Source organism: Mesoplodon densirostris, chromosome 2 (genome assembly GCF_025265405.1).
Source record: "Mesoplodon densirostris isolate mMesDen1 chromosome 2, mMesDen1 primary haplotype, whole genome shotgun sequence".
Lineage (NCBI taxonomy): Eukaryota > Metazoa > Chordata > Mammalia > Artiodactyla > Ziphiidae > Mesoplodon > Mesoplodon densirostris.
In genome coordinates this window covers 76818017-76838832 of record NC_082662.1, presented here as the reverse complement: position 1 = coordinate 76838832, position 20816 = coordinate 76818017, and the positions used below count along the sequence as shown (strand labels likewise).

At 39.2% G+C, this 20816-nt stretch overlaps 1 protein-coding gene across 1 annotated transcript; it reads left to right on the top strand.

The window, feature by feature from the left end:
- The first annotated feature begins 882 nt into the window (after positions 1 to 882).
- C2H1orf52 (chromosome 2 C1orf52 homolog) lies at positions 883 to 10553 on the top strand. Its single transcript, XM_060090030.1, has 3 exons — positions 883 to 1185; positions 1825 to 2023; positions 8180 to 10553. The coding sequence occupies exons 1-3, from the start codon at positions 910 to 912 to the stop codon at positions 8251 to 8253; spliced, it is 549 nt and encodes a 182-aa protein (XP_059946013.1). The 5' UTR covers positions 883 to 909; the 3' UTR covers positions 8254 to 10553.
- Positions 10554 to 20816: the final 10263 nt, after the last annotated feature.

The following is a 20816-nucleotide window of genomic DNA, read 5'->3' as shown; positions in this document are numbered from 1 at the left end:
GTACTAAGAGGGAACACAAATGCAGAAGCAAGTTATATGTAAAGACAAGTTACTGATCTTTAAGTGGGTGTTTGAGACCCCAGCACGATGTCCATACATAAAGTTTAAGAGCCAAATGGAGGTTTGATTCAGAACTTGAGAGGTTGGAGTTGGAGACCCGGATTTGGGAGTCACAGCATTAAGGTAGTTAATGCCCTGGAAAGGGATGGTCTGACTTGCAACTTTGTAACACCCTCTACAGATTGTAAGTGTTGCTGAAAGCTGGTATAATATGTTGGGAAACACCAGCGTTTAAGGGCCGTACAGAGCAAAGCAGGCATGGAAGGAGGCTGACAAGAATCCAGAGAGTTTGGAGGACCCCCAGAGTGCTGTGATGCAATACAAGAGAAGTTCCATCAAAGGAGGGTGTTCAGAGTGCGCTGGAATGAGGTCAAGCAGGAGAGGATTCACTTTGGGACTTGGTAAGTCCACTTACCCATAGAGGTCTTCCATGACGACTGAGGGAAGCACATTGAGAGTAATTTTATTTCGAGGAAGAGATGCTGCAGGATCAGGAAGAAATCCTGGTCTCTCTGGGCAAGGGCTTTAAGGTGGCAGTGAAAAGACAAAATTTTTAGCTTTTCTGTGCCTTTAATAAATTCTTACTGAATCTGAAAGTTTGGTTGGACCACTGCCTGAGGATCTGTCTCTTCTCAGGGGTCCTCAGAAAAGAGCATTAGAAACCTCTGATTGAGAACGTGCGCGGCCCCGCCTCCAATCCTTCAGGCCGGCCGCAGGATCACGGCGCAGCCGCCAGGGGGTGCAGACTCCGGGCCCATCCGCGAGACTTGGGGCGGGGTCAACTGCGGGGCGGGCCCTGGCACAGCTTCCGGTTTCCGGCGGAGCCATCGGTCGACGCGCGCAACCGTCATGGCAGCGGAGGAGAAGGATCCCCTGAGCTATTTCGCGGCTTACGGGAGCAGCAGCTCAGGCTCCTCGGACGAGGAGGATAACAGCGAGCCGGAGGAGACAAGTCGTAAGGCCCCGGATCCGGCGAAGTCGGCGGGCGGCTGTGGGAACAAGGCAGAGAAGCGGCTGCCTGGACCCGACGAGCTGTTCCGGAGCGTGACTCGCCCGGCCTTTCTCTACAATCCGCTCAACAAACAGATCGACTGGGAGAGGCACGTCGTCAAGGCGCCAGAGGAGGTGAGGTCCCCGACCCCGTTTCCCGATGTAGGTCCCAGCCTCCGCCCCCTTCCTCCTGAGCCCCCTCCTGGGGACCAGCTGTCCGCCCCACACACGCAGTCACCCCCTGCGGGATGCCGCACCACCCTCTCCCACCTCCAACCCTGGGGAGCCCGGGCCCCCTCCCCCAGCCTGGTGGGTGTCAGACCGGAACCGCAGCCCCGACCCCTTGTGAGGAGACCCAAACCTCCGCGCTCGGTGCCCTGACCCCGCGCGGAGAGGACTAACGGTGGTGACTCCCCCGCCCCCCTGCTGCAGCTTCTCCCCGAGACCCCTTCCCTTTGATGCCGAAGTGCCTGCGGTGCTGCCTCCAAGACAGTGTCTGCTGCAGCCTCCTGAAGGGGTCAGCCTTGGCGTAGTATCTCTGAGACTGGATTCTTCTTTGGTAACTAAAAGTTAATAGCTTTATTCGTATAGGGAACCCATTGGCTTTTCACTTAACAGTATTGTGATTTTGATGGAAAAATATGTCTTTAAACCTTAAAAAAGAAAAAAAAAATCAGCCTGAACAATAAGCGAACGGCAGGGAGGTGCATGTGCCCATACCGATTATAGGAACCTCGGTTCGTCACAGTGTTTCTTAATGTGTTTGCTTAACAGCCTCCGAAGGAATTCAAAATATGGAAGTCAAACTGTGTACCACCTCCGGAGACCTACTCGACTGAGAAGAAACCTCCCCCTCCAGAGCTGGATATGGCAATAAAATGGTCTAACATATATGAGGACAATGGTGATGATGCCCCACAGAATGCTAAGAAAGCTAGGCTTCTCCCAGAAGGGGAGGAGACAGTGGAATCAGGTAAGGAAAGTCAGACTCCAGTGGTAATGCCTTTTGGTCCCTGTGATGAGTTTTAAGAGAAGGAGATGTTTAATGAATGAAACTTAAATCTAGTCAGTTAGCAAACTGATTATGATGGTCTTTGGATGTCTTTTGCTGTGTGTGTGTGTGTGTGTGTGTGTGTGCGCGCGCGCGCTTAACATCTTTATTAGAGTATAATTGTTTTACAGTGGTGTGTTAGCTTCTGCTGTATAACAAAGTGAATCAGCTATACATATACATATATCCCCATATCTTTTCCCTCTTGCTTCTCCCTCCCTCCCACCCTCCCTTTTAATGTGTTTTTGAGAAACGTCATAAAATATTCAGGATTTAAAGTGAAATCTTTGATGTCTCAACCAGTAGTATATGTGATTTATGATGCCTTATTATTAAAGCAGCATGAGTTATTTCATGAACTCTTTGTTGTGACTGCAGTTGTGAAGTGCTGATGGCTTCATTTTATATTAAAGCAATTGTGCTTTAGAGCCAAAATTAGTGTCACAGAATGAATTTAACTGAGTATTACTACATACTAATTAACAATAGTAACAAGATAATGACTTAGTTGTCTTGCCTTAGTTCATAATATCATAATTCCATCTCTGGCTTAGACTGTAAGTAATCACAGTAATCTCTGCTTCCATACTTTTACCCACTCACCCCCTTGCCTCACTTGTTTAAAACCCTTCACCAGCAGCAGAGTGAGCCCTCTATGATACGCCCTGCCTTTTTCTCCACCCTCATTTCAGATGGCCCCCTTGTAGAACTTTAAGATCTTAAAATTCAAAACTGAACAGACCATGCTATTTTATGGTTCCATGCCTTTTAATATATGTTCCACCTTAGTCGGGAATGTTTTTCCCTCCCTCTTTGGCTAGTAAACTCATTCATCCTTTAAAATCCAACTCTAAGAAAAAGAGAGTTGGTAATATCTAAATCTCAGGTATTACCTTCCTCTAGTTAATTATTTGCTCCTCTGTGCCCTGTATGTGCTAATGCTATTGATGGCACTTACCACCTTTTATGCGATTTTTTGTTCATAAGTCTATCTACTTTATGAAGATGAGTTCCTTAAACAGCAGGGTCAAGGTGTTATTTATGTTTGTAATACAGTTTGTAGTATATTGTGAGTATTCAGTGGATTGTTGGACTAAATATTTTTGACTATCATTTTTATGAAAGAGTGTGCTGTTTTTGTTAAACAAATTTCTGATCTTCCCATAATACAGCTGCTACTTACTTAGCTCGTTTTACAACTGCAGAGAATTTTGTTTGTTTCAAGAGAAAGGGTAACAAACTGGTAGGAGTTCTTACTCCAATTTTTGTATTTTTGTTTGTGTTTTTTTAAGGAATAGGATATTTATTCATATCTGAAGTGTCTCTTCACAAAATTAATGCTTGTTAATTCCAAATAGGAAAAAAATAGTAACTTCATTTTGGAGTTACTTCATTATGGAGAAGCCTGGCAGACACCATTTTAATCAAGCGATTAAAGTGAACATCATAAATAACAGGACAAATCAAAACTGAGTGTCACTTGAACACAGCATCACGTTGGTGATATTCCTGCCGAACACAAACACACCCAAATTGAGGGATATTCCACAAAATAACTAGCTGAATCTTCAAAAGTATCAAGGTCATGAAAGTCAAAGAAAGATTGAGGAAACATTTTTGACTACAGGACACTAAAGAGATGTGACAATTAAATGCAATACACATGTTGAAGTGTATCCTTTTTTTGCTATAAAGGATATTACTCTCCAGTTTTTTGTTTGTTTGTTTGTTTTTGGTTTATTTTTTGCGGTACGCGGGCCTCTCACTGCTGCGGCCTCTCCCGTTGCGGAGCACAGGCTCCGGACACGCAGGCTCAGCGGCCATGGCTCACGGGCCCAGCCGCTCCGCGGCATGTGGGATCATCCCAGACCGGGGCACGAACCCGCGCCCCCTGCATCGGCAGGCGGACTCTCAACCACTGCACCACCAGGGAAGCCCTACTCTCCAGTTTTGATTCTACCTGGCTTTCCCATTTCTTTCACTGACTTCCCAGTGTGAATTAGAAGTCACTAGTGAAGGTATCTCTTCAGTAAATGGCATCTTTTTGGACATGCCAAATGAAGTGGACATTAAAAATACCTCATATTTTATAGTATCTTTATATAATTAATAAAAAACACTTCTGCATAAATTACATTTGATCCTTACAACACCTTGTGAAACCAGATAGGGAAATGTCAAAATGAGAGCTTATGTGACTTGTCCAAGATCTCAAAACTAGAAAATACCGAGCTCTAAAATAGTACCTTCACACAAGTTTTTAATTTGTTATTCTTAGCAACCTAGTACAGAAGTGGTTCATGATTCATTATTACTGTTTTGTAAACAAGAAGACAATCTCAGATTAAAGAATTGCCCAAATTTACACAGCTAGGAAGAGGCAGAATAGGAATTCAAATTCAGATCTTTAAATAGAAATGATGCCATATTAAACTGGGGTTTAGTCTCTTGATGTTTTGCAAGCGAGAGTGCTTGAGGAGTAGCTGTCCTGTGGGAAGAATGGCAATAAGGCCACTAGAGTTGATATTCAATCTAGGGTGTCATAGGCTGGTGCTCTCCTATCTTTGTTCCTATGTGGAAAAGGCAAGGTTTATATACCAGGACAAGCAAGTAGAAAGAATTATCTTTTTTTTCCAGCTCGCCTTTTAAGTTCAGATAACAGGCAATATGTGTGAGGGAATGCTGCTATTCCCATAGGTAATTTCTGACCTTTTGATCATATGATGGTCCTCCATTAGAAAGTGGATGTTGGCAATATCAAAAAACAAAAGGACCCCAGTGCTCAGCCAGCTTCAAGCTGGATCATAAGATTAAAAGATAATACTGAAATCTTCAATTTTGACTTTAATGTTGGTTGTTGAATGTAACCATCTTCTTTTTGTAATGAATACCTTTCTTCTTAGAAGTGATTTTTGCCATTTCAAACTCCCATACTATGTTCACAGATTGATTTCCCAACATCTTTTTTTAACCCCTTTTTTTAAAATTCATAAAATATCTTGTATTAGAAGCTCCACATTCTTTTTTTTTTTTTCAATAGGAGATGGAGCAATCTCTCTCTTTTTTAAAATTAATTAGTTTGTTTATTTTTGGCTGCGCTGGGTCTTCGTTGCTGCATGCAGGCTTTCTCCAGTTGCTGCGAGAGGGCTTCTCATTGTGGTGGCTTATCTGGTTGCAGAGCACAGGCTCTAGGCTCACGGGCTTCAGTAGTTGTGGCTCGTGGGCTCTAGAGCGTAGACTCAGTAGTTGTGGCGCACGGGCTTAGTTGCTCCGCAGCATGTGGGATCTTCCCGGACCAGGGCTCAAACCTGTGTCCCCTGCGTTGGCAAGCGGATTCTTAACCACTGCGCCACCAGGGAAGTCACAGAAGCTCCACACTCTTAAATATAAATCTCATTTTTAGATCCTAATTTAGATTATCAAATTACTTTGTTTTTATTTTTCCTTCTCATTTTCTGCCCTTTGGCCTTTTTTGCCAGTTAACTCCTTCCAGATAAAGGAGCTGGGAAAAATTCAAAACTCATCATAAATCCTTACTACTTATCAACACTTGTTTAGTGGTTGTAAAATGTAGATGATTAAGGCTTAGATATTTATTGTAGCTTCATTAACATGTAATTAATCTTGAAGGTCTAACTAAAGTAGCTAATGCTTTTTTTAAAGAATTTAGAACCTTAGTTTCTATTAATAATTTAAGCTTGTTTACCTCAAGTGACATGAATTCCATAATATAAAAATTGTTTCCTTACAAGTTCATCTGTAGTATACGGCACAGAGTAAGAAGCTCAGTAAAGATGATGATCGAACATTTCAAGATTTTTTTTAAGACAGTTCCTTGTTTTATCACTAGATGGCATTAGCTCTTCTGTTCAGTGACTGGTAGGAAGTTATTTTTCCAACCTCAGTAGTTTGTGTTTTTGTCGTTATTCAGTAAATGAACTTGTAATAAGTGACAGATTAAAAGCAGAAGTGTCTCAGGATGGTCTTTTTAATATATGTTAACATTTTCTAGTAGAGTTAGAAAGTAATTTCAATTTTTATATTACTACTGAAAATAATCTCAAAAGTCAAGCATGATGATAATTAAGCACCAATTAAAAAAACAAAGGCCTTGGCTTGTTTAAACTGTGTGCCTCATCAGTTGGTTTGTAGAACAACTATTTTTTTGTAAACATGATAAACTAATGATTAAAACTTTGCTTTGTAAATTCCTGGGATGATTTGTTGATCTGAATTGTATTTTATCATACTGGCTACATAAATCTGTAGTGCTCTATGAAATATATGAATAACATCACCATGCTGTGTTTGAAGATGCATTACCTGCTGTTGATACTAATTATTGTCCACATCAACAAAGGAAATATTCTGAGTCTGGTAGTTAGCAGAAAGGAATTGAAGGCTTAAGGTGTTAAGTTTATTTTTCCCATAATGAGTTCGTGATCTGAAAAACAAAACAGATGAACAAATAAAACAAAACAGAAATAGACTCATTGATAACAGAGAACAAACTGGTGGTTGCCAGAGGGGAAGGAGTTGGGGGACAGGTGAAGCAGGTGAAGGGGTTTAAGAGGAACAAACTTCCAGCTATATAATAAGTAAGGCACAGGGATGTAATATACAGCATAGAGAATATAGTCAATAAGATTGTGATAACTCTATATGGTTACAGATGGTAACTAGACTTATTGTGGTGATCATTCCATAGTATATAAAAATACCGAAACACTATGTTTATACACCTGAAACTTAATATTGTGTTGTCAATTATAATCCAATAAAAAAAAGGACAGAGCTCCCCAGTCTCTATCAGAAGAATATCGAGAAATAACATGTAAAAAATGACTGTAAAGTCCTTTTGTAATGTGAAGTGTTAAGTAATAACAATAAAATTGGCATTGTTTTTTGACTGTTAATAAAAGGGACGTTGAAATGAGAAGAAAAAGTTTTTGTTCTGATATCAATGGCTTCCCAAATTTTTTAATATGAAGTCCCCTTTCAACATCAAAATATTTTATAGGCCACCACTTGGTAGTTATTGAACTTTGAGTATCTGTTGATTGAGAAAATAAAGTACAGTGAATTCAGTAATGTGCTTAAAATAAATTTGTATTTTATAAATCATAACATCTTCTACATGTTATGTATTCCATGTACATGGAGTTCTTAAAATTATGCCATGCGTTTGTTCAGAGAGATGGGGATTAGCAGCTGCTCTGTGCTACCCTGTGTTTTGTTGAAACATGCAGTTGGATTGTTTTAATTGAATAAAAGGGCCCATTGTTTCAGGTTTTACAATATTTTTATTTATTAATTGGAAATTTTCTGTGAATACAGATACTAATAATATTTTAGAAAAGTGTAAAGGACCTGGTTTTAATTTGAGGTTCTTCTCCCCTCCCCCCCCAAATTCTCCATAATATGAAGGGGGGAAAGACTGTTTTTCTCTTGCCATGGGAATATTCTGACCATCCTAGGAATGGGGGAGAAAGTAGAACTACCTACATAGGACAAAATTGAAAATACAGTTTCAGTGAAACATCTACTTGTGAGAGCCTTTTTAACTTCAAAATGCACGTGTGGGGCTGGGGGTGGGGGGATGAGATGGGGGGAGGTGTTTGTGGGGGAGGGAAAGCAGATTGGAGGAGAAAGACTACCTGATAGACACTTACATAATGTCATGGTTAAATTGACATCTTTTTTGTAAAAAAAAAAAAAAAAAGGAATGTGTTCCGTTCTTAACATGTAGATTATATATTTAAATATCACCGTGTATATACTGTAGAATATTTGAGAATAGCTTTATCAGAACAAATTTTGATTTTCTCATTTTAAGCTATCTTAATATAGCACTGAAGGATCACTGTAGATTTTGTATAACACTACAGTTGAAAAAATTCCTTATTTTTACTTGCAATTTAAAATCAGAGTTCTGAAAGTTATTTTTGTGTTTTTTATTGGAAAACTTTGAAAGAAACATTAGTTGAGGATAACGATTTTGGTATAGAGTCAATGAAATTTTAATGCTTAATACTTTTTTAAAATTACTGATTGAAACTCTTCCTTTCCTATTTAAAGATGATGAAAAAGAAGAGCATACTTCTAAAAAGCGCAAAATAGAACCGGGAGAACCAACAAAGAAGAAAAAATAGAAAACAAATGACAAGAATTTATGGACTGTGAAACTTTGTTGAAATGAGGTTTTTTGGCAGATTAAATTGATATTGTAAATTATTATGAAACAACATCTCCATGAAAGTATATGTTAATTAGCTAATGAGTATTGGTTCAGGAACCTTCCACTGTAGAATTCATTTTTTATTTAAAACTTATATGTATTTAAAACTCAAATGGTGACTTGTGATTGTAAAATTGACAACACTTGGAAGCATTCTTGCTACCACAGAATTGGTGACATGCTTTGAGTTTCATCCCATGTTGACATGCCAATGTTCTATGAACCTTTTATAAAGGAGTATATTTTTAAAGTAAATATATTGTACTGTGAACTTGTAGGGTGCTTTTCAGCAGTGTTTGTACAGTGTAAATAGATCATGGAAATAAAATTACCAATATTACTATTACTGCATAACATTAACATTTGAATATTTGTGACAAGTACCCTCTTTGCCATGTGACATTCTGATAGTGGGTATTACCATTTAGGGAGTGCCTCCTGTGTTCCAAGTGCTTTGTGCATATATTATCTGATCCTCAGCCTAATAAAGCAGGTATTAATAGCCTCATTTTATAATAGAGATTAATTTATCCACGGTTACACAGCTAGTGAGCAATGAATTTGAGATTTAACCCAGGACACTTGAACTCCAAAAATATCACACTAAAACACCTATCTGCCAATCAGAATTTAGTCATCTTCGCTCAGGAGGCAACTCCTCTGCCCTCCTTATTTCTGTAATGATCCATATGGCCTGAAGACCATTAAAAACATTACTGAAAAAAAAAAGTCATATTTTAGGAACTGTAGTTGCCATCTCTTCCAGGTACTCTTCTGTGGTAATCAGTAGAGATCTTCTCCCCTGATTATATTACTGCACTTATCATATATGCCTTATATTATGATCATTGATTTCCCTGTTAAATAGTAAGCTTGCCAAAGATAAGGATCTTCTACAAAGAGTTGCTAGACGTAGCAAATGAACTTAAGGAATATCCAGTTAAATTTGAATTTTAGATAAACAACAAATGATGTTTTAGTATATGTGATATTTGAGAAATACTTATAGTAAAAATTTATTTATCTGAAATTCAAATTTAACTGAGCATCTTATATTTTGTCTGACAACCCTACTCCTATGTGTTTTCTCTATCCAGCTCCTGTTTTAATGCTTTGCATATAGTAATAAAATCAACAAGGGGTATTAAGGAAGATTGTAATCTTAGATTTGACTTCTGCAGTCCAAAATGCAGTGAAGTTATTTGTAACATTTTGAAAGATAAAAAAGAGAGGTTATATACTGCGTCAGTCTTTCCATGATTCTTACATGCCTTTAAGAGACGAGTTAATTACAGGACATTATTCAGTTTTTAAAAATCCCCAGTCTGATTGTTTTCCCCATACTGGAAACCAACATTTGAAAAACTATAAAATTTGTTGAGAACATGAATCAAGTAGATTAAAGTTTGTAGAAGTCATTAAAAGTGTACCAGTCATACTGTTTTGTGGATTGAGGAAGGGACATGAATATGATGGCTTCCACTGTATCTTAAACTTACAAATCCAGTTCTACAGCTGCTTATCCTCTAGGTTTACAAGTATCTGAATCCCAAAGTTGAAGTAATTGATAAATCAAGAAACTTTTTAAGGTTGAAATCTTTGTACATGAATAATTGGGATGGCAGTGGTATGTACTAGGGAGTGGCATCAGCTGGTAAAGCCTGAGTCCAATGTGACAAACAAATGGAAATATGAGGTTGTGATTCCCAAATCTGGAAGAATCTAGTCTGGATGAATGTATTGGTGGAACAGGTATCTCGGAAGTTACTGAAATATTACAAGATTTTAAAAACTAGCATGAAAATGAACCTTATACAAGAAAAAAAAAACAGCAAGCCACTGTCTGAAAATCTTTTTAACCTCTTTTTACCACTCACTGTTTCACCTCCTATCTTGTATCAATCAGTTTGTGACAGAGAATAAAAGATCACTAGATCAGTCTCTAGTGGTGCTTTGAGCCTCTTTTCTAGAAGGTAGCAGAACTGGGGAGGGGAGAAAAAATACCACTTTTCCTTGGAGGGGGTAAATATTCTGATATTTTAAACAGGAAAGGTAGTTGCTACACTTGTGAGATTATTAAGCAACTGCTGGAAGATGTGCACCTATGTGAGTACAGGTCAAGCCAATTTTTTTGGGTTTTGGTTTTTGGTTTTTTTGCGGTACGCGGGCCTCTCACTGTTGCGGCCTCTCCCGTTGCGGAGCACAGGCTCCGGACGCCCAGGCTCAATGGCCATGGCTCACGGGCCCAGCCGCTCTGCGGCATGTGGGATCTTTCCGGACCAGGGCACGAACCCGTGTCCCCTGCATCGGCAGGCGGACTCTCAACCACTGCGCCACCAGGGAAGACCGCCAGTTTTAATTTAGGAGTGGGAGAGAGAATTTAGGAAGAAGGAGGGTAAATATTTTGGGGCAGTCTGACTCAGCCATTTGTATCTCAGTTTTCTTTTCAAAGTATGGCCAAGTAACAGAAGGGGAAATGAACTTGCTTATGGATTGCTTCACCTTCTGCAGAAATATCCCTGGTTGGAAAATGGACTTTCATGTCACTCTACATCTATCACCACATTAGAGAATGGATTTTTTTTCCCCCTTCAGAGATGTCCTGGGAACATGTCTAAGTGTCCATGTGGGTACTGTAGATAAGGCGCTGTTTGGTTCAGGTAGTGAAAACCCAGTGGAGAAGGATCTTCTAAAAATCCATGAAGATTCGGAAAATCCTCTATCCAAGTTGCTTCCTTTTTAGAGAATCAAGTCACTTGATATTTCTGATTGTTTCCTTATCTTTAAGATAAGGAAGTTAGGTCACATCAGGCATGAAGGACTTCTTTTGCACAAAGACAAAATTTGTGAAAAGAACTAAGCATTCATGGGCCATATTTTAAAATTCAAAATAGAGTTTTATGGAAAACTGGAATCAAAACATTACTGAGAAAATTTACCCTGTTTTGTAGCCATTAAGATACTAATATTACTTGGACTTGCTTCTAATCTTAACCCTTAATGCTGTGTAGTGCTTTTGAATTCACAGAGTTCAATCATATAGTAGTATTTTATTTGCTAAAAACCTAATGGGGTAGGTTTTATCATTTCCAAATTAGAGAATGGAAAATAGGCCCAGCAAGATGAAGCAATACACGGATACACCAAGAGTTAGCTTCAGAGCTCAGGCTAGAATCTGCATCCCGTTCCATGCAAAATTTATGGAGAACCTGTTGGGTGCAAGACATTATGATAAGAACAAAGGACTCATCTTCATTTTGGCAAAATCACATTGGCGGCCATGAGGAGGACGGATATGTAGGTTACTAGTTGAGTCAGAAAGACTGGTTGCTGTAGTCTAAATAGAGTGGTAAGTGTCTGAGTGAACTAAGGCATTGGAGAAGAGACACTGATTTGAGAAACGGATAGTGCTTAGTTGGATATAATGGCTGAGAGTGAGGTTTCCTTTTATTGCAAACTATGTACTTTTAATTAAAATATGAATGTAGCGGGCCTCCCTGGTGGCGCAAGTGGTTGAGAGTCCGCCTGCCGATGCAGGGGATACGGGTTCGTGCCCCGGTCTGGGAGGATCCCATATGCCGCGGAGCGGCTGGGCCCGTGAGCCATGGCCGCTGAGCCTGCGCGTCTGGAGCCTGCGCGTCCGGAGCCTGTGCTCCGCAACGGGGGAGGCCACAACAGTGAGAGGCCCGCATACCGCAAAAAAAAAAAAAAAAAAAAAAATATGAATGTAGCAATGCAGGTTTGGACATGACCTACATATAAAACATATTGCCATACAATTCAGTTAGAAGCAAAGCCTCACTGGGGATATTTGAAAAATGTAATTATTTTTATAGGTATCTGAGTGAACCCAGCAACTTTGATAAGTTAAAAACGGTGACATTTAAATCCACACTGGGCTTTAAAACATATCATTGGTGGTATTTTGGATTTTAGAGTTTCATATCCGTAGTGAACTGCTTTCACACCTCCATTATCACTTAGTGCAGAAGTTCAGACATTCCAACAAAAAGGCGTTATGCTCCCAGCAAATGTTTTGAATTTTGCATAGTATTCTGAAGTTTTCTCTCTTCATCTCCCTCCACACAGTTTTCCTAATTTGAGGTATCGCATTTGTATTTTAATGCAAAAAGAGAGAGAGAGATAACAAGCATTTGTATGTACAGTCCGAAGAGGAGGGAGTTTGCCTGTTTTGTTCATTGACTAGAACAGTGCCAGCACATAGTAGCACTCAATATAACTGCGAAGTGTTGATGGTAAGAATTCCTCACCCAGGCTTATGGGTGATCCTCCTGAGGCTTGTGTTTTCAGTTGTATGGGCCAATAAATCTTGAGAATTTAAACCAGTTTAAGTTTTGTGTCATTTTCCGTCAAAAGCATCCTAATTGATGTGAAACGTTTTTCCCCTTTGGTTTCTCCCAGGGTCCCGTGTTCTCCTGGTTCTCTTTATTTCTTCTCTCTGGCCCCCTCTCTTCCAACTGCCCTCAGATGCCAGTGTACCCTACGTTGTTCTCTTCTCTACACCGGTTCTCGACAGTGTCAGCCAAGTTCATGGCTACCACAATCAGTAACCCTGATGGTTCCCTGCACTGTATGCTTACCAGAATGCTCTTGTAAAGCGCCAAATTTATGCATCCGATTGTACATTTCTGCTTGGGTCTCAAAGTCCCCTCACATACTGTATGTCCAAAACCAAACACATCGAGTCAAAACCCACACCACCTCCTATAATTTGTTTCTGTTTAATGGCATCACAGTCAACCCAGAAACCTGCCTTCTGCCTTACTTCCTTCCCATCATGTGGGTTTGGTCAGTAAATCCTGAGGCTTCTCTCCCCTCATTCTGACTTCTTAATCCAGCTCTAATGAATTCTTTACAGTTCCCCAGATACACCATTTAGTTTAATCATTCTGTGCCTTCACTTGTACCATCTGCTTGGCCTGGCCCTTCTCCATCTGCTTAGTGAACCTCCCTTTTTCCCTCCAAGAAGCAGTTCAAGTATTCCCTCCTTTATTCACCTTGTTCTATTTATCTCTATCTGCACCTGAAAGTTGGTTTTCCCTAGGCTCAGTACTAAACAAATAGCCAACATTTACTGAGTACTTACTATGTGCCAGGCATTGTTCTCGCGCTTTCCATGTATTAACTCATTTAATTTGATGAGGTAGGTGCTAGCCCTACTTTTCAGGGGAGAAAATGCGTACAGACAGAAAGGTTAAGTGATTTGCTCAAGGTGGGAGAGCTGGGAAAGGCAGGCTGTCTGGCTCCAGGTTCCTTCCTCACCTCCCTGGAGTCAATAGATTGGTGTGTGTTTGACTCAAGGACTCTTCTTAGCCCTAGAAGGCACTCAGAATACAAATACTTGGAGAATTAATGAATACAAAACCAGTTCACTAACTGGAGGCCCAGCATTTGTTTAATACACCAGAAACATCTTTCAGATGGATCAGATTAATGTAAAAGGAAAGTCAGTGCATAAATGTTTTAAGAAGACCGACGGCTATTTCAGTGATTTAGTAGCTTACTTATCACATAGTTGGAGTGTTTTTGGTTTTTTTTTTTTTTTTTTTGCGGTACGAGGGCCTCTCACTGTTGTGGCCTCTCCCACTGCGGAGCACAAGCTCCGGACACGCAGGCTCAGCGGCCATGGCTCACGGGCCCAGCTGCTCCGCGGCATGTGGGATCTTCCCAGACCGGGGCACGAACCAGGGTTCCCTGCATCGGCAGGCGGACTCTCAACCACTGCGCCACCAGGGAAGCCCTCAGTCTACTTTTTTTTGGCAAAGCAAGATAGCTTTAAGCCACAAATTGTGCCTCAAATTTCATTGTTTTCTGTAACATTTCAAATTGTGGCTTGAGTTTAGAGTCATAGCACCAGGGCATGGGAAGGCCTCCAGAGGTCCTCTGGTACAGCCTTCCCAGAACATAGAAATGTCTCCTCTGTGATCTTTCCTCTCTTTTCTAGGCTCACAGGCAAGCCCACGAAATGAGAGGTTTACAGGATGGATTTGAAAAGTCATTTCCTGTACATCTGTAATATTTGGTACCCGGGGTCTGGAACTCGTCCTGTTCCTTTCCCTATGTTTACCATTTTCTGAAAAAAGGAGAAGAAACAGAGGATTTGGTGCATATCATTGAAGTAAAAGTGCAGCTCTATTCCTGGCATAATTACCTATCTCCATTTCTAAATGGGACCAAAATTCTAGCAAGCTTCCCCAGCTGACTGTGGAGCTTAAATTTGGAATTCCTGAGAAAAACTGCAATGAAATAACAAAACAATCACTTCCAGCTAAGGAAGTGACTTGTCTGCCAGCAAAGCTATAAGCAAGCCAACTCAGAAATAACTCCCACACCAGGGGGATTTTTTAAGACCCTGGTGCTAGTTTTTGCTAGTTTTCAATCTGGAGACGCGCGCACACACACACGCACACACACAGAGTCATTGGAACCTTCTCTTTTTTACCAAGTTCTGCCTTCAGGCCTTCCCCTCCAGTCCTCTCCTTAACTACAAAAAGTGGTCTAAAAGACTTAGCATAGCAGTAAAATTTCTTCCTTAACATCTGGAATCCATATGTCAAATCCATAAGGCATAAACTCTTCATTGTTTTTCTTTTAATTTAGGCTTAATTACTTGAGCTCCAAATCCCCCTGCCCCACCTCCCTCCATACCAAACTAATTAGAGCAATTATCTGAGCCATCCTGGGCTACAGATCTGTTAAAGCCTGTTATTGAGGTTAACAAATGAGAGGGTTAATTTCTCTAGACTGCTCCATAGTTGTCAAAGAAAGATAATAAGCCCTTACATTTGTAGGGTGCTTTTGCGTTTTCAAGGTCTTTTTTCTGTACACCAAGCTGCCACCCAAGAGAAGGGTTTACTTTGGGGGTTCCAGACTGTCCGGAACCCTTGAGTGACTTAATTAAGTGACAATTCTGAACTGAAGCACTTGGAATTCACTGCTACGACATGAAAGAGGCTCCCCCAGCCTTTCTGCTTCGACTGTAAAAAAAAAAAGATTTTGATGCTTTTTTAAAGAAATAGGATTGCCAGGTAGTACCTCTGGCGCCAACTTAGAGATGTTGACTTCAAACCTTAGACAGTGAGTGGCTTTTTTTTAGATAATTTGACCAGGGCTCTGAGTATTTTTAACTTATTTAGAAGTTGCTGAATTCATCTGGTTGCTTTGGCTAATTATGAGCTGCTTAGGTTTTTCTATTCTTTTTCCACTTTTGTTTCCACTGTAACAGTAACAAGGCTATCCTATATCAGTCTTGCTAGGTAGCTAAACTAAAGTTCCTAATTTAATCTTTTGCCCTGAAGGTTTTTTTTTTAGATCACCCAGCCTAGTATTAATTTTTTCTTTTTTAAGCCCAGGAGAATTAGTTGAAGGAGGATTAGATTTTCTTAGCATTTACCATGTCAACTAATATTTCCAACAAGGATTTGTGAAAATGTGATAAACAATGATGGAGAACAGATTTTATTTTTAGTGTTCTAAGAGAAATTACAACTTTATTGCACTAAATTTTGAGAATGTGTTGTCTGTACAAGAGTTTAAATTGGAGAATAGATTTTCAGTTGCCTCACGTAAGTGCCAAAAGTAAGGGGAAAAAAGTCCATATGTTTCATAAGCACAGAAAACAAAAACTTTTAAGCTTTTTTTTACTACAAATATATTTAGTCTTTTCAAGGACAGGAACAATGTTTACACCAAAAATACAATAACAATTCATTATATTTATCCCATTGTTTTAATTCATTCTCATAACATATTAATGTTAGACATAAATTCTATATAATAGTAATGTTCACTTAAAATTTTTCTGATTATGAAAATGATACATGCTCATTGTAGAAGTTCTGGAAAAAACAAAAATAAAAGAGAAATCATTTTAGTAGTGAAATCCACTGTTAACATTTTTATATACAGTATTTTCTTAGAGTTTTTTCCTATGCATATGTGTACATATTCTACAAAATACAGATATTTCATATTTTACTTAACATTAAGCATTATCAATTCCATTAAGAATTCCTCAAAAACCTAATTTTTATTTTAATTATCTTTATTTATTGTTATTATAACAATATCATGTCCATATTTTTCAGCACTATAAATAATGCTAAGATGAACATCTTTGTAATTAAGTATTTGGTTGTAGTATTTGACTGTAGAACTACTTTTGTGAGTAAGAACTCACGATGGAGTCATATGTAAAGTTATCCAGTTTGCTTGACTTAATGTTCCTAACTTCTTTTTTTTCTGTTATCATTATTGCTTTATTTTTTCATTGTTGTTTTCTTTTTAATTTATTTTCCTGAGGTATAGTTGATTTACAATGTTGTGTTAATTTCTGCTGTATAGCAAAGTGATTCAGTTATACATATATATACATTCTTTTTCATATTCTTTTCCATTATGATTTATCACAGGGTATTGAATATAATTCCCTATGCTATACAGTAGGACCTTGTTGTTTATCCATTTTATATACAGTAATTTGCATCTGCTAATCCCAAACTCCCAATCTATCCCTCCCCCACTGTACTCCTAAACTCTTGAGACCACATTTAAACAACTGTTTTCAAAATTTTGTACATCTCCTTGAAAGTCCTAAATGTTAAGTCCCTTGCCAGAAGCCAGCTTTTTATAATAGCAATTTGGCATTTCTAATACATCCTCTTTTTAGGTGCTCTGAAAAACCACGTTTCCTTTTAGAATGCTCAAAAAAACTATTCAGATTTTAAAAAGCTACTTACCAGTGCTCAAACTGAGAACCTGGTTATTTTGCCTTCAGCAAAAGGAATCGGTGGCCACACGAATTAAAACAAATTTGGGGGACCTCCCTGGTGGCACAGTGGTTAAGAATCCGCCTGCCAATGCAGGGGACAAGGGTTCGAGCCCTGGTCCGGGAAGATCCCACATGCCGCGGAGCAACTAAGCCCGTGTGCCACAACTACTGAGCCTGCACTCTAGAACCCGTGAGCCACAACTACTGAAGCCCGTGCGCCTAGAGCCCATGCTCTGCCACAAGAGAAGCCACTGCAATGAGAAGCCTGCGCACCGCAACGAAGAGCAGCCCCCGCTCGCCGCAACTAGAGAAAGCCAGTGCACAGCAACAAAGACCCAATGCAGCCAAAAGTAAATAAATAAATAAATAAATAATTTCAAAAAAAAAATCATCTCTAAAAAAACAAAAACAAATTTGGGCGTGACAAGAGGACTGAGGGAAAAAAATAAAGCGGACTCAGCTTTTCTCCCCCCACTTCTGCATTATTGACAATATTAATGCAATTAACAGAGAAAAACCTTGGGTGGAGCCAGAAGTTACTGAAGAAATACCCTCTGGTTTCAGGCCGGCCAGGCTTCTCGGATTCCCCACAGCAGCTGGCCTGCCCCACTGCAGGAGGCACCCGGAGCCAACCAACTAAGGGAGAGTGCCAGGGAGCATCTCCCAAAAAAAAGGGCAGAAAGAAAATGCCTCCTTATGGTGACTTGTGGAATTGGGGAAATTCCACAATGGGAGCTCCCAGTAAAGCTTTACCAGAGGGTTAAACAGCAGACTCCCAAGAGAGGAGCTCCCTGGGAGAAGTAACCTTATCCTGCCTCTCATCTTGTCACTTAATCACACTTACATTGTTACCTCACTGCTGGCATATCTTATCTTCTTAACTGGATTAGGGGGCTGCTGCAAAGCCAGCAGGGCCTTACATTTCTTGTGGGGCAAATTCAAAGGTCCGGCACAAAGCAATAAATTTAGAAATTGTTCAATGAGTAATTGAATAAAAAGGAAACTCTTAGCATCTCAGAGCAAATGAGTTTTCAGGGCTTTTCCTGCCAGCCTATTGTCGATGGGGGACTGAGCAAAGCAGCCAAGGGAAAAGAGGACTAGTACAGAGCAGTTTACCAAGGTCCTTATTTCCCTGGGCTGGCCCTGAGGGAAGCTCACCAAGTCCACATTCTGATTCCTTTATCTCAGTTAATCCAAGTATTAACAACCTTCAATTAACTGAGATCCTCACCCCCACTTCAATTTTTAGAAAAAAAAAATAGTAAGAAAACAATAGAAATTTTTTATTTATAAAACAACTAAAACCACTTTTCAGAGTTGGCCATTGACTAGGTATAAATACAACCCAACCTCCTAAACAAGAAGTGTGTTCCAAGAAAACTACTTGCATGTGCTCTGAAAAAAAAAAAGAGCTCCATTGACAAAGTCTATCATTCTTCCCTCCTAGAGATTCACACTGAACCTGACAGTTACAAAGCCTCTGAGGGGCCATTCAATGAAGAAACCTCTTCACCTTATTGGCCCAAGTGTCTCAAACTTATCTGAGTGCAGAACTCATTTGAGGACAGCTGGTAAATTTTGCGGAATAAGCTTGAAAACATGCTGCTCTCCACCATGTGGAATGACAATACTCATTTGGGTTTACCCTGGTGAGGAGGTCCAGCAGGGGCGGGGACGGAGGTTGATCATTGATTACTCAAGGGGTCGGTAGCTTCAGTAGAGTCTATTTCTAAATTAATTTTCAACACAGTGGTTGAATCAAAAAGATATTTTTAAGATAAATGCAAATTAATACTACTAGGAGATATTCTCACCAACTGGATTGGAAAAATTCCACTTGACAACACACTCTGTTAATAAGGCCACAGAGAAACAGCATGCTCATACAACACAGGTAATAGGGTACAATGATCCAAACTCTATGGAGAGCAATTTTGCAAAATCTATAGAAATTAAAAATACATTTACTGATTGACCCTGAAATCTCACTTCTGGAAATGATCCCGTAGATATGCCTACACATGTGCAATATGATATCTATCTATACATCTATCTATATATATCTCATATATAATATGTACATGATATCCATGACTATTTATTGAAACATTGTTTATAATAGCAAAATACTGGAAGTAAATTAGTGTCATGGGGACTGGTTAAATACCTATGATTTATCCACTCAGTGGAATAGTAATAGGGCTCGAACCCGTGTCCCCTGCATTGGCAGGCAGACTCTCAACCACTGCGCCACCAGGGAAGCCCTGTTTTGACTGTTTATATTTTGAATACTCCCTTGGTCCCAGGGCGTATGGAAATTTAGTACACGCAAAATGTTGTACTTCAATTCAGTGATTAAGGATGATTTATTTCAAATATATTGTTCGTTTTTTAAAAAATATTTTTTGATGTGGATCATTTTTAAAGTCTCTATTGAATTTGTTACAATATTGTCTCTGTTTCATGTTTTGGCTTTTTGGCCAAGAAGCATGTGGGATCCCAGCTCCCTGACCAGGAATGGAACCCACACCCCCTGCACTGGAAGGTGGAGTCTCAACCACTGGACTGCCAGGGAAGTCCCAATTTCACATATATTGTTGACAAACACCTCGTTATATATAAGGTAGAATAAAAAGTACGACCATTACCTTATATTATATAAAATTACATTTTAGACAGATTTGAGATTTAAGTGTAAAAATGTAACAATGAAAATTTGGCTCTAAACATTGGTTGGAGAGTCCTTTAGTAGGAAACCCAGAAGCTGTACAAGAAGAGACAGACAACTACTCAAATATTTAAAAAAAAAAAAAAATATATATATATATATATATATATATATATATATATATATATATATATATATATATATATATATAGTATGGAAAAAATACCACAAACAAATTCAGTAGACAAATGATAGATTAGGCAAAATATTTACAATGCATGTGACAAACGAAAGGTTAAGAATTTTACTATACAAAAGCTGAAAAAAAAAAAAAGGTAACCTAATGGAAAATGGACAAAATGTAAAAAGACCAATTCATGTAAGAGCAAAACCAAGATGGCCACTAAACACAGACAAAGATAGCAAGATGTCTGCCTCATAAGGAGTCAGGGGATTGCAAATTGAGGTAACCATGAAATATCCCTTTACAGACATCAGATTGGCAACAATAAGAAAGAGAGATAACAGCTACTGCTTTCAGGAATATGTAGAAAGGGGCACACTCACACATTACTAGTGGAAATGTGAAGTGATAGAGTATTTTGGAAAGCAAAGTTAAAATAAAAAATATACATACCTTTTTCCTAGCAATCCTATTCATATGAAGAATTTTTCCACTTAAATAGAAGCACCAGTATGAAAGGGTATATGTACAAGAATGTTTACTGCATCCTTGTTTGCCATTAGGAAAAAATGTAAAAATTAGGCATTACGTTCATCCATTCAACGGAAGAATAATGCAGTCATTAAAAAGAATGTGTTTAGGGCTATACCAGTTTTCTTGAAGGGATCTCCATGGTATAGTTTAGATAAGACAGATGAAATACAGAGAAATGCCTGTTATAAACACACACATACACACACACAAACATACAAGCACAACATAAATGTATCTGATCATATGAATGTGGGGAAAGAAAAGGACATATCCATACAGTATTTTTATATTGATTCCCTG